At 39.6% G+C, this 14,836-nt stretch overlaps 2 protein-coding genes across 5 annotated transcripts in view; one reads left to right on the top strand and one right to left on the bottom strand.

Moving 5' to 3' along the window:
• Window positions 1-12,255, bottom strand: part of rgs20 (regulator of G protein signaling 20) — a 48,385-nt gene extending 36,130 nt beyond the window's left edge. For both annotated transcript variants that reach the window (XM_007260180.3, XM_007260179.3), the window contains exon 1: window positions 11,875-12,255. In XM_007260180.3, coding sequence (XP_007260242.2) covers window positions 11,875-12,075 — 201 coding nt within the window. In that variant the 5' untranslated portion in view covers window positions 12,076-12,255. The remainder of the gene's footprint in view (window positions 1-11,874) is intronic.
• A 2,136-nt stretch (window positions 12,256-14,391) lies between these two features.
• Window positions 14,392-14,836, top strand: part of atp6v1h (ATPase H+ transporting V1 subunit H) — a 95,113-nt gene continuing 94,668 nt past the window's right edge. For 2 of the 3 annotated variants that reach the window (XM_007260175.4, XM_015608574.3), the window contains exon 1: window positions 14,417-14,550. The gene's annotated coding sequence lies outside the window, so the exon portion shown is untranslated. Of the gene's footprint in view, window positions 14,551-14,836 lie in introns of all 3 variants that reach the window. The other variant, XM_007260174.3, reaches the window with a different exon arrangement.

Raw genomic sequence — 14,836 nt, forward strand, 5'->3', positions numbered from 1 at the left:
TTATGTGGAATATTAGTTCATTAAAAACAATTTAAATTATTTTTACTTTTTTACATCAAATAATTAAAAGTAACTACGTAACTTTCACTCAAAGTACATTTTAAATTGAGTACTTTTTACTTTAACTCGAGTAGATTTTTAGATGGGTACTTTTACTTTTACTTGAGTAGCAAAGTAAAGGTACTTTTACTTCATTACAATTTTTCAGTACTTTTTCCACCTCTGCTTTTGACATTGTCTCTGTGTCATGAGTGTGATATTGAAGCAGAAATGCACTCATTGTAAATCTCCCAAAAATCTTGCCTGTGTACCTTTTTCTACCACACTTTTTTCTAAAACATTTTTTTATTTATATTCTTGGATACAGCACTCTGTAAACAGTGTGCTAGTTTCTTTATCAATTACCGTTTGTGGCTCACCCTCCTTTTAGAGGGTGTCTATGAATGACTGCCTTCTGGACAACTGTCAAGTCAGGAGCCTTTCCAATAATTGTGTAACCTACTGAACCAGACTAAACAAGAGACCATTTGAAGGCATAGGAAGGTGTTTTGCAGGTGTTTTGTGTTGATTAGCTGATTTGAGTGTGGCACCATGAGTCTACAATATTGAACTTTGTCACTATATTCTAATACTTTTCTGAGATACAGACTTTTGGGTTTTAATTGGCTTTAAGCCATAATCATCAACATTAAAACATAGTATTAAATCTATTTATACAACAGTTAGTTCCGACTTCACAATCTGATTGGATGAGAAGTGTTCTAACTGTGCTGATATTTGTGATAACACTTAATCTCTGATAACACTAAATCAATCTAAATCTGTATCACTATGCAAACGCGTTGCAGAGTAACGGCATACACACACAAGACATTTTTTAATCATCATCTTCAGCAGCACCAGCAGAACAATTAGCTTAGCACACAGGCTAGGGCTAGGGCTTAGCACAGGATAGCACTGCTTGTCTTTTGTGGAAAAAAAAGAGAAAGAAAATCCATCAGCCACCTCAGCTGCAGTCTGAGAGCCAGAACAGTAACCAGCCAGGCTAAGCTAAGCTAAGCTAATGCTAAGCTAAAGCAATCTACGCTAAGCTAACCACAGTCCAGCCGGCTAGCTAACCAACACCACCCAGCAAAACAAGCAGACATGCTCACAAACGTGCAGCTTTCACCTGAAGACGACTCCTGTGAGCAGGAGAGGAGAGTATTAGCGTTATTTCACGCTCCTAACGTTACCATCTTCGCTTATTCCCAATTATGATTTCAAGCTAACGTTCATGGTGATAGTCTGTATTATTCATACGCCATTTTGTAGTTAAGTTTCAGTTCTGTTACAGTTGTGGTGGAACTACTTTTTGGCGGAAGGCACAGTCCATATTAAAGCATTTTTTTTCTGAATTTCTTGAGGTTCTTTGATTTATTTTCTTGATTCATTTTGAAAAAAAAACTGTTGTATAAAAGCAATAGAACACTTGAGTTTGTGTGTAATCACGAATAACATCATTATTGTGAATAACATTGTGATGTTATTCACAATAACACACTCCCTTTTGTTTTCGATTGCTTAAATAACATATGATAACATATCACATTTTGAGTTAAATTACTGGAATAAATTATCTTTTCGCTCATATTGTTATTTATTGTGTCCCTAAAACGCCATAGTAAATTTTAGTTGTCCCAATTTTTTACGGCCAGGATTTCACCCCTTACCCTTGTAACTCTGTTTCAATGACAAAAGCTACACTTGAAAACAATGGATAGGGGTACAAACTAGAAATAGGATCGGGCCTTAGTGGGCTAAAAAATCAGCAGGTTATTGAGACAAGTAAAGTCATTCAGACTAGTGATGGCTAATGCCGCAATGCTACAACATTCTAGCGTGTTGTATTTAACTAGTATTGTCAGTGAGGCTGTTCTTTTATTGAAATGAATAAAGATAAAAATCAGTTCTGCTACAGTTGAAGACATCATTGTAAAGGTCATTTGTTTTTTAAAGGCCCTTCAATAATGTAACCTGTAGAAGTCAGTCGCTGTTTTTGTTTTTGTGCTGTTAAAATGTAAGTATGCACTCAGGCCCAGCATAATTGGAACCCGAGCGAGTAATTCTGCCCAAATGCTCAGTTGAGTAATTTGGGTCATTCTTTCTGCTGGGAAGGTTAATGGTAGTAGTCATGTAGCTCATCTGCTGGTCTAGTGGATGTGCAACAGTAACAACCCTGACACTGGGTCAGTTTTCTGCATTAATAAACAGCAGTCTGACTAAAAGTTCACTGTAAAAACTTCTCTATGTATTCAGTTCATTTTAATTTGAATTAATCTTAGCAACGGTGCAACAGTGAGCTGTTTTATTTGAGTTTTCTTATTTCCTTTCTTCCATCCTTTTTATTTATTTTATTTTCTCTTTTACTTTTTGGCCATTTTGGGTTTTTTTTGTATTTATTTATTTATTCATTTCATTCTTTTATTTTTTGTTCCTTTTTATTTTTGGCCTTTTACATTTTTATATATACATTTTAATTTGAATTAATTTTAGTGACAGTGCCCCAATGAGCTGTGTTATTTGAGTTTTCTTAATTTTTTCGTCTTTTATTTTGTTATTTTCTGTTCTACCTTTTGGCCTTTTTATGTATTTATTTACATAATGACCTTCATTTATTGAAGTATTTTTTTATGGATTAGAACATTACTCAAATAGTTATATTGACTGTATACCAACTGTACCTCTTCACAAGTTTACAACTGATTAAGAGGCAAGAAATTAGGTAGTAATTAACTCTTGACGAAGTTAAGCACAGCTGTTAACTGAAAGCCATTCCAGATGACTCTACCTCATAAAACTGACTGATAAAATAAGCAAGATGTGCAAGAGTAGTTTCTTTAACACTTTTTTGTTAATTATTGTTTAAAAAGTTATATGTTTTTATTCATAGTTTGAATGATTTTAGTATTAATCTACAATACAGAACATTCTTAAATAATGAAAAACATTGAATTTAATGTGTCCAGCTTTACCGTCTCTCATGTTTCTCTTTGAATGTGACACATATGAAGGTATAATGTTTGCTTCCACTGTTTGACTGAAAATTAGCTGGTGGTTAAAGGTTATTGTATGGTATTTGTTTGTTTATCCACTCTGCACTCAGACTTATAGTGGCTGACAGTTAGAAAAGTAATCACTGTGAGTTCTGTGATCATGTTGGAAGGCTTTCTTCTTCTACGAGCTTTAATAGACATTGTTTTTTATTTATTCATAGAGATGCTTGTCTCTATAAATTACATTTATTCTGACATTTAATAAGGATGCTTACTAAACTCACTCTAAGAACTAGGGTGTGGTTCAGGTGCCAGATGTTTTTACTAAGCTTGGAAAAATGGGCTTGGGCTTGAAACTCATTGCAGAACAAGCTGTTATTTCATTTTTCTAAAATCTTTGAGAAAGTTTTAATATTTTTTTATTTGATCTTTTTTGTTCAACCAAGCCTGTTTCATTACTGTTTGTCATTACTAAACCTACATCACAGTTTAAAAAAATAATAATACTTGTTTAGAAATGAAATGTATTCAATTGAAATTGTCATTTTCACCTTGTTTAATTAACTTCCTTTTTTTCTTTCATATTCTCATTTAAATTAATGTAATTTACTGTCTTGCATAGACATTAGAAAATTAGAAAATTAGAAAATTGCTTATGGTCCTAAATATATTTACATATATAGTAAATTATCGACTCTTCTGCTTACACTGACATGCACTGACAAAGTGCTGACCAATGTTTAACCTCACTCACAAGATAACACCTCATATAGGTGTGGGCACTCACAAGCCATCTCCTGAATTATCACTTCAAGATTAATTTACATATCTATGCTACTAATTAAAGGAGGGGAATATAGCTCTAAAATAATGTACTGTATAACAATTTTAGTTTATTTTAAGAATATACTTATATATTGCAACAAAACAAAGGTTGTTGTTGTTTAGTATAAATATACATTTCAGAAATTTAGCTTGACTAAAAATCTATATCTATGTAGTCACGTCTGACCTTGTATAAAATAATAATAATGTAACAAAATAAAACATGTAACCAAAAAAAGAAATAATGTAACAATAGAAATCTACCACAAAACTAAAATACAAAATGGTCAGTACATTTATATAAGCTGCAAACAAATAATTAAAGGTAAATAAAATAAATAGTAAAATAAATACAAAATAATACAAAACTGCTTACAAGAATATCGTTAGAGTATTTACTTCACCTGTTTCATGCACTATATATACCCCTCAACTCCTCGTTAAGCATTTGATTGGTTCTGTCTGTCATTACAGTGGTAAGTGGTTCTTTTGCCCTTGTTTGGTTTATTTCACCCAGACAAAGCAAGGCCAATTGTGCTCTCTCGGGGCACCGGCAGCTGATGGCAAACTACATGAACGGAATTCGAACCAGCAATCTCCAAATTATAGTGGCAGTGCTTTAGCCTGCTGGACCACTCGGAGCCCCAAGTTTAGGAGAATTTCTATTGGTACATTCATCAAGAGATGCTGAGATAGTGTAAGTGACAGTTTGTGAGTTTAGATTATGTAGTAAACTACAAATAAAAAAAATAGAGATACTTGTTTTTCATTAGACAGTGAATATATATGTTCATAATGCTGCCTTTAAATCCACTTCGTAAACTTGTACATACTTGTAAAACTATGTAGCTTGTAAATAAATCATGAAATGATTTTGGTCAGAAACAACACAAGTACTCTAGAAAAAAAAAAGCTTTTTTCCCTTATTTACTTTTTCTTTTACTTTTTTCCCTATTTACACCTGCTCCTAAGTGTGCACTTATCTCGCAAATACAATATTTCTGACACGACTTGAAGGCAGCATAAGTATAGTATACTATAAATGACCCAGATCTTTTTAAATAAGACACTACACATATAAAAAATAACAGTCTGTGGAAATTGCTCTGTTTAGTTACTCAGTATCAGCAGCTCCCAGTTTACTTCAAATATAAATGTATCCATAATAGGCTACGGCTGATGTGTAAGCCCATATAATGAGCTTGTTTGAGCGTGGAGCTATTTTAACCCACTGGAAACTGCTCTGAACACACTCTCGCTCGATTACGCAACTGGCCAAGTGGACTTAATCGCTTCTCCTATTCACAGAGCAGAGCTTCCTATAAATAGGCTGGTTTTGAAGAAACAAAGATGGCCGTCTCCACGGGAAAAAAATAACAACAGTGGAATGAATACGTGCCTGCAGTCACTCTCCTGATCTTTTGACTTCTTGTTTCTCTTGAAAAGGTAACTGGAAGGAAATATACCTGCCACCTAACATGTTGTATAAATCTGGAGAAAAGAGCTGTCCTGGTGCAGATAGTAGAGGAGTATTATTTTTACACTGCTTCACAGAAAAAGCTCCATGTTACGAGAAGTACATCCTGTTTATTTGCAGTGATTGACTGGCAGATTTGTAGGAGAGCCTTTAACTCTGTACCGAGCAGCTTCATTTAGTGTGTCAGTGTGTCTTTGCTATCGTAATGACAGGAAAAGTATGCCTTGCACAGCTCAAAATGCGCAAAAGACGCATTCTCTTCCTGTCGGCGGCGCGAGCAGTCGCAGCGGCTACTCCGGAAGCAAAACACGGTGCTTTTGTTTTTCTGTGTAAATAATCCGATCTGAACTCGCAATCATGCAAAAGTTCGCTATGGGAACAACTTACGACCGACAGACCCTGCTAGACCTGCAAAATCAACAAAAATCTGTACTTACAGACGGTCTACGAGCGGAGCTACGCGCGCTAGGCCTGCTAAGATCCGAGGCGTTTCCTGAGCCTGCTATCCGGAAGCGGTCTCTCCGCAAGCGTTGCGCGAGGAGCCGAAAGCGCGGTAAGAGAGCCGGTGTCCGCGCTAAGCTAATGGCTAACTCCAGCCGGCCAGCGGTTCCATCTCTCCTTCTCTCCAACGTTTGCTCCCTGCCGAACAAGATTGACTATCTCCGGCTCCAGTGGACATCCCAGCGCGAGTTCAGAGACTGCTGTGTGTTCGTTTTCACGGAGACGTGGTTAACGAAGTCCATCCCGGACTCCGTGATTGAGGTGAGCGGCATGCTATGCTACCGCGCGGACCGCGACGCCGGCCTCTTGGGCAAGGTACGTGGAGGTGGGGTGTGTGTTTACATCAACACAGCATGGTGTAACAACGCTGCGCTGATCTCCAGCTACTGCTCGCCGCTGGTGGAGTTTGCTGTAGTCAGAGCCAGGCCATTCTACCTGCCCAGAGAGCTTAGCAGCGTGTACATAATAGCAGTGTATGTAGCACCCAGTGCAAATGCTAACGGTGCTAATGCTAACGCTCTGCAAGAACTGTACACTGTTATCTCCAAACTCCAGAACTCACACCCCGACGGACTGTTTATTGTTGCTGGTGATTTTAATCACAGTAATCTGAAGGCTCTGCTGCCCAGCTTTCACCAACATGTGGATTTTCCAACCCGTGGAGCTAACCTGCTCGATTGTGTGTATACTAACATTCCCGGTTCGTACAGAGCAGAGCCCCGCCCCCACTACGGCTACTCTGATCATATCACTGTCATGCTCATCCCAGCATACAGACAGCTCATCAGACGTGCCAAATCAGAGAAGAAGCAAGTTACAACCTGACCTCCAGGAGCCATCTCTGCTCTTCAGGACTGTTTTGAGCACACTGACTGGGACATGTTCAGAGAAGCTGCTACCTCTGATAACTCCATCAACCTGGAGGAGTACACAGACTCAGTGACTGGCTACATCAGCAAGTGCATTGAGGATGTTACTGTCTCCAAAACCATCACAACCCGCCCCAACCAGAAGCCATGGATGACTGCAGAGGTGCGTGTGCTGCTGAGATCCCGAGACAAGGCCTTTAAGTCAGGGGACAGGGCTGGCCTCCGAACAGCTAGAGCCAAGCTCTCCCGGGGGATCAGAGAGGCAAAGCGCACCTATGCAAAGAAAATCCACGCCCACTTCCAGGACACTACTGACACTCGGCGCATGTGGCAGGGCATCCAGACCATCACCAACTACAAGTCACCCCCCCCTGCTTGTAACAGTGATGCCTCCCTTCCAGATGCACTGAACTCCTTCTACGCAAGGTTCGAAGCACAGAACTACACAACAGCAAGGAAGACTATACCTCCTCCAAACGATCAGGTACTGTGCCTGTCCTCAGCTGATGTGCGGAAAACTCTACTCAGAGTCAACCCACGGAAAGCCCCAGGACCAGACAGCATACCTGGCAGAGTGCTCAGAGGATGTGCAGAACAACTCACGGATGTTCTCACGGACATTTTCAACATCTCTCTGAGTACTGCAATCGTGCCGACGTGCTTCAAGACGACCACCATCGTTCCTGTGCCGAAGAAGTCTCAAGTGTCCTGCCTTAATGACTACCGTCCCATTGCACTTACTCCCATCATCATGAAGTGCTTTGAGAAGCTGGTCATGAGGCACATCAAAAACCAGCTCCCGTCCTCACTGGATCCTCTGCAGTTTGTGTATCGTCCAAACAGATCAACAGACAATGCCATCTCTACTGCACTCCACCTGGCTCTCACCCACCTGGACAACAAAGACTGCTATGTTCGAATGCTGTTCATCGACTTCAGTTCAGCATTCAACACCATCATCCCTCAGCATCTGATCGGAAAACTGAGCTTGCTGGGCCTGAACTCCTCCCTCTGCAACTGGGTTTTAGACTTCCTGACTGAGAGACCACAATCAGTCAGGATTGGAAACAACACCTCCAGCACCACCATACTGAGCACTGGCACCCCCCAGGGCTGTGTGCTCAGCCCACTGCTGTTCACTCTGCTGACTCATGACTGTACTGCAAAGTACAGCTCAAACTGAGGAAAGCACATCCCCCACCCCCCATCCTCACCATGTTCTACAGAGGGACTGTAGAAAGCATCCTGAGCACCTGCATTACCGTCTGGTTTGGGAATTGCAACACCTCAGACCGCAAGACCCTACAGCGGATAGTGCGGACAGCTGAGATCATCGTCTCTCTTCCCTCCATCGCCGAGATCTACACCTCACGCTGCATCCTCAAAGCCACCAGCATTGTGGACGACCCCACCCATCCCTCACACGGACTCTTCGGTCTGATGCCGTCCGGCAGAAGATACAGGAGCATCCGAGCCTCCACTACTAGACTCTGCAACAGCTTCATCCACCAGGCAGTCAGACTTCTCAACGCACAGAGACAGAACTGAACCCCCACCCCACCCACCACTCACCCAACACACTCAGACAAAACTAAACTGTACACCCCCCCCCCTTTACACTCACAAGAACTGAACTTCACCCACACACACACCCAGTCAGCACACAGAGGCTGACATGACTTTATTTGCTGCACTCTTAAAAACTATAAACTCTACCTCAGTAACTGCTGTGATTATATATGTTCTATATGTTACAGTATGTCACACATCTCTGCACCTTATCCCCACTATACACTTATTATACCGTATCGGTACTGCACTGTCCTGTCTTTAAATTGTCTCGTCCTTTGTATTTATTGTATTTATTGTTATTTAGTGTTATAATTTTATAATTTTATGTTGCACTGTCGTCACTCCTGCACTTTATGTTGTCTATTGCTTGTTGTTCTATGTTGCACCATGGTTCCGGAGGAACGTAATTTCATCACACTGTGTACCTGTACTCAGATGTAATGACAATAAAAGCCTCTTGACTCTTGACTTGACTTGTACTAATTTTCTCAATTAAACATGGGTGTGTTACATGTAATAAACCAATCAGCCTATCAGTTTCCATTCTGTTTAAAAGGCAGGTGTGCTCTGATTTTGGCATATTGCTATTTGAATGGCATATTGCTGCTTTTCAGCAGCTAAATTAACCTGCTCATACACCCTTTGAAGGTGCATCAGCAGATTATTTACAGGTACCCGCGTTGCCAAGTTAGCAACAAACTTCTGAGTGGCACACCTGTGTTTTCCATTACCAAGAGCGTGTATAAGCTGTCTTCCAGACCACCACGCAGATATATTCACAAACGGCATTGCTATTTAAAGGATGCTGGCTTAAGACGTGGAAATAGACAATGTTAGTGGGGAGTAAGATAGCAATGAGCATCTCGACACACCCTGTGCAGGATGTAAGATAGGACCCAATGTATGCCATCTCATCTCATTGTCAACCGCTTTATCCGTGAAGGGTCGCGGGGGGTTGGGCTGGAGCCATTCCCAGCAGGCATCGGGCAGAAGGCAGGGTACACCTTGGACAGGCCGCCAATCCATCGCTGAAATTTTTTTTTAATACCACAGACACATTCCCTCACACACTCACACCTAAGGGGCAATTTCAATCAAGTTCCAATTAGCCTGAACATGCCATCTTTGGACTGTAGGAGGAAACTGGAGAACCCGGAGGAAACCCACGCAGACACGGGGAGAACGTGCAAACTCCACACAGAAAGACCAGGGTCGCCCCAGCCGGGAATCGAACCCAGGCCGTCTTGCTGTGAGGCAGAAGTGCTACCCACCGCGCCACCGTGCCGCACTCTATGTATGCCATATCTATTTATTTAAAGGAAATATTATATATATATATATAGAAAAATATATAGAAAAAACTAAATATAGTCATCAGCAATATTGAGGAATAAGAGGAAAAATCGAAATGCGGCAGTATGTTTTTTTTATGGAATTGCCTTGTATTTGCTAACTGCACACTTACAACACTGAAAAGACTGTTTATACACACAGTAGCTTGAGGTAGTTCTCAGAGTGCCACCATCTTGAATTTAAGTCCCAAGAAGTCGACTGATGAGCCAATGAATTAATAGGTAGGATATGAGAAAGGAATGCAAAATGAATAACTTTCATAATCTGTCGTTTTTGCAATATTTGCCATCTTCTCTTACATCAACTCCAGTCCAAAACTAATGTGAGTATTCACATGACTAATGATGAGCTGTAGTTTCAGAGAACTACCTCTAGATACTGTGTCATCGGGTCCCCAATGGAATAGAAAGCACTGTCCCCCGCCCCGTCCAGTTTCTAGAAGTCTATAGCAACAGTCACAACAATATGATACAGAAGAAGCAGGTAAAGATTAAGTTGAAAAAAAAGTACAAAAAAAGAAAGTACAGCTCTGTTGAGACAGGACTAGTTTTACATGGTGGTGGAATAACCATTTTCCAGGAAATTACTAATGTTACTGATTCACCTGGGATAAAAACATTTCATAAACGAAATGGGAATGGCTTCTATATTTACTATCACACTATGACAAAAAGCTTAATACTGTAGTATGTTATCATGTTACATAAAAACAAGCCATACCAATGTTAAAGTGACTTATGCTGTGTTAAAGTCACCTCATAGGTAAGTTGGATGTCAAAGCCGACAATAATTAACATGGAACACAGACATAAACATTGAAACATTGGTTTAATATGAAAAATTTCAACAACTTTGAAAGTATAATTTAAAAGTGCAGTCACAAAGACAATCAAAAACGTTAGGATGAAACTGGAACTCATCAGGACCTTGTAGGAAAGGAAGACCAAGAGTTACCTCTGTTGCACAGGATAAGTTTATCAATGTTACCAGCCTCAGAAACCACAAGTTAACAGCACCCCAGATAAGAGTCACCTAAACGAGTATTTTGGTTTGTTTAACACTTTTAAGTTACTACATGATTCCTTATGTGTTCCTGCATAGTATCATTTACAATTATTACAATGTGGGAAACAATAAAAACATTGAAAGAGAAGGTGTGCTCAAGCTTGTGCCTGGTACTGTATATTTTATATAAATTGCTTAATCAAAAGTTTATCAAAAAACTAATCTAAAACAATGTTTTATGGTATATTTAAGAGAAATTATATCCTTCAGACGACAGATTCCATTCCCAACCACTATCAGTAAGTCAGTAAGTAGTACTCAGTAAGTGCTGTGTCTTAACTCTTTTAGACCTGAATTCTCTCCAGTAATAGTTTGTGTGTAATATTTTCTATTGACCTTTTTATTTCATAAACCATCCCTAAACAGTAAAAACATTATTTAAAAGTGTTCTAATCACATTCTAAATGACATTAAATTAGTAAAAAAATAGCTGTTACTCAACGCCTCAATGGCTCTAGTACTACTACTGCTACTACTAGTTTTTCCAGTGCAGTGGCCGGGGCCAAGCTACTATTTAATTGGTTTAGAAACATGTTTATTGGCTGATTCATGGTCTATTCTGATGGACAACAAACAGCTCTTAAATAGTGTTCTGTGCAACAAAACACATTTAAAAATGAAGAAAATATATGATGTCTATTGTAATGGATGCAGGGTCTGAAAGGGTTAAACATCAACATTTCAGACCCATTAAATTAAATAAACACTGAATAACTTTTTTATATATGTTCATTTTGTGCTTACATTTTGCTTTTTCTGCATTTTGTCTGTGTTTCAAAATATTGTGATTAATATTGTGGATCATGAAAATGTCTTTAAATATTGTGATAAAATTATTTTTCAATATCGCCATCTTCTAATTTATTATACAAAATTGTAGGTATTTTGCTGGACTACATTTTTACATTTACTTAATGTCCACTTTTATGCCAGACCTGGTTGTGTATGGAAACCAGCGATCATGCAGATATGATATTTTTATTCATAAGAGAAGTGTGAGGTGAGATTAAATGTTTTTTTTTTTTACAAGTCTCCATTCTTACAGGTTTCCATTGGTCCTTTTTTTTGTACTTTTTTTATTTCATATATTTATGATGCGATGCTGAGATGTCCACTAAACCAGAGCTCTGTTTGTTAAGTCTATAAGCTGTGGTTCCTGTTCATCACATGCTCTTACCTGGAAGGATATAGGTTCCACCGGTCCATGTCCGTGCTCAATGTCACTTTCATAACTTGGAACTGGAGCCAAATAACCCTCCCCGTGCCGGCAGGCGAAGAGCAGCCGCTGCAGCTGCCCACACATAAAGAAGTGTGTGTGGTCAATACACTGCACCGCAGAAGATACTTCCCACTTTATCACAATCCTGTTGGAGAGCATTCTCACTTCAGCAGCAGCAGGCAGGGTTGTCAGTGAGACGGCGCAGGCTTAGGGAACCGAAGCCATCCATCCATCTGTGGCAGCGCCAACATCACTGTTGGTCCTTAATGAGGAGGGAGAAGCGATACGGCTACAACTCCAGTGAGCACTGCAGTGTGTATCCATAGTGGAGAGGGCAAAGGGGATTATGGTCACTCTCCCATTAAGCCTTGTCCCACGGTGGTTTAGTGCCTCTCACAGGCTTAGGGCAGATTAAGACAGGATGTAGGTGTGGGTTTGTGTGCCTGTGTTACTGTGTGTCATACATGCGAGCGCACCATCTCTCTGATATGCAGTGTACATTCTTATTGATATAAATATATACTGTAAATCATTGAATTCTGCTGTTCCAGTCACTTCCATGGCCTTTCAAGCATGCAAACTTCTACTACAAGCATTAGTGAAGGAATGGGTCACTCTCAGGTCTTACATCACCAAGCAATGCAATGCAACACAATTGTTGAATGCAGTGGTGTCAAGCACGATACCACTGGACTCTAGAGCAGTGTACAAAGTGTCAGTGTGGTCTGGGAGTCTGTTTTTGGGAGTTGCCAGGAGAGCGATACTTGTCTGTCTGCATTGTGCCAAGTGTAAAGTTTGGTAGAGGGGGGATTATGGTCTGAAGTTGTTTTTCAGGAATCAGCCCCTTATTTCCAGTGAAAGGAACTCTTATTGCTTGTTGATTTACTTCTTTCTTTCATCCTCTGTTGAGCTTCAGTTGGCGGACAGATGGTCTTAAGTTTTCCTGCAGAATGTCTTTGTAAACTTGGGAATTCATGTTTTCATTGATGGCGACAATCCGTCCAGGACCTAAGGCAGCAAAGCAGCCCCAAACCATGATGCCCCCTCCACCATATTTCACAGCTAGAATGAGGTTTTGATGATGGTGTTCTGTGCCTTTTTGTTCCTTACAAACAACTCAATTTTGGTTTCATCTGTCCACAGTATATTTTGCCAGCAGTGCTGTGGAACATCCAGGTGCTTATTTACAGTGGCTTCCTCCGTGGTGTCCTTCCATGAACTCAATTCTTGTTTAATGTTTGTCTTTAGCTGACACTCTAGGATTCTTCCTCACCTCATTGATCATTCTCCGCTGTGCTCTTGCAGTCATCTTTACAGGACGACCACGCCTAGGGAAAGTAGCAACAGTGCTGAACTTTCTCCATTTGTAGACCGTCTGTCTTACCGTCGACACGTGAACATCAAGGCTTTTAGAGATACTTTTGTAACCCTTTCCAGCTTCATGCAAGTCAACAATTCCTGAACGTAGGTCTTCTGAGAGCCCTTTTTTTCACGAGGCATGATTCACATCAAGCAATGCTTCTTAAGAACAGCAAACTCAAAACAGGTGTGTGTTTTTTAAAGGGCAGGTCAGCTTTAACCAACACATCCAAACTCATCACATCCTGGCACCAAATAGCTCTCAGTAAAGTCATTAGCCTAGGTTTCACATACTTTTTCCCCCTCACTGTGAATGTTAACATGTTGTTTTCAATAAAACCAGGCAAACATATCATTTTTGGTGTGGTATTAGTTTAGACAGGCTGTGTTTGCCTATTGTTGTGACCTAGATGAAGGTCAGAACACATTTAATGACCAATTTATGCAAAAATCTAAGTAATCCCAAAGGGTTCACATACTTTTTCTTTCAACTGTTATACCTGTCACACAAATTCTCTTCAGAATGTTACAACCACAATTTCAAATGCTCCAGAAATCTAGCCAAAAGCAGCATCCACTGCACACAGACTTTATAGACTGCATACTATGACATTTTTATTTATCTCTGACGTGTGTTTTGTTGTATTGTTATTTTTATCCACTTGTTACTTAATGTTTGCGTCTTTATAGACGGCCTACTATGACATTTTTTATTTAAATCTCTGACGTGTGTATTGTTGTATTGTTATGTTTATCCACTTGTTACTTAATGTTTGCTTCTGATTGTGTTGCCTTTTACACTGTAGCACTTTGAGATTTCTTTTAAATGTAACGTGCAAAATACAAATAAAATGTATGATTATTAACTGTAACTGCTAGAATTAATTGTCTTTGCATTTTACAAAGAACTCGCTGTACTATATATTTATTTATTTATTTTTATACACAATAATAATAATAATAATAATAATAATAATAATAATAATAATAATAATAATAATAATAATAATAATTATTATTATTATTATTATTATTATTATTATTATTATTATTATTATTATTAATGTATTATAATATGGGCTTCTCTGAATGTATTTTGCTGGTCTGACATGTGAAGTTGGTGTCATGTGACCCGGGTCTCGTGACGCGTTGTTGCCTCGTGACGCTGCAGCTGAGAGAGCAGGTAGGTGAGCAGGAGAAATCACCCAAACACTGAATTTATCACTGATTTTAACCTCTGCGTTCACCTGTCTCACCCTCCGTATCATCACCCCGGTGAGTGTGAGACCGGCCCGTGTGCTGTGTGTGTTTATATGTGCGTTTATGTGTGTGTTTTTGTGTTTAGCTGCGCTGCTAAGACAGCTCCCTGACATTCAGACGGAGCAGAGCTTTAACCTCAGAGCTGCAGGTCTGATACAGACAGCTCCAGCTAATCCTATAACTACAGCTCCAGCATTACTGTCTCTTTACTAACAGATACTCAGGACTCTCTGTGATAAAGGGCTGCTCTAGTAAACAAACCAGGAGACGGATAGTTAGCTAGTTAGCTAACGTTAGCTAG

Source organism: Astyanax mexicanus, chromosome 8, assembly GCF_023375975.1.
Source record: "Astyanax mexicanus isolate ESR-SI-001 chromosome 8, AstMex3_surface, whole genome shotgun sequence".
NCBI classification, from domain to species: Eukaryota; Metazoa; Chordata; class Actinopteri; order Characiformes; family Acestrorhamphidae; genus Astyanax; species Astyanax mexicanus.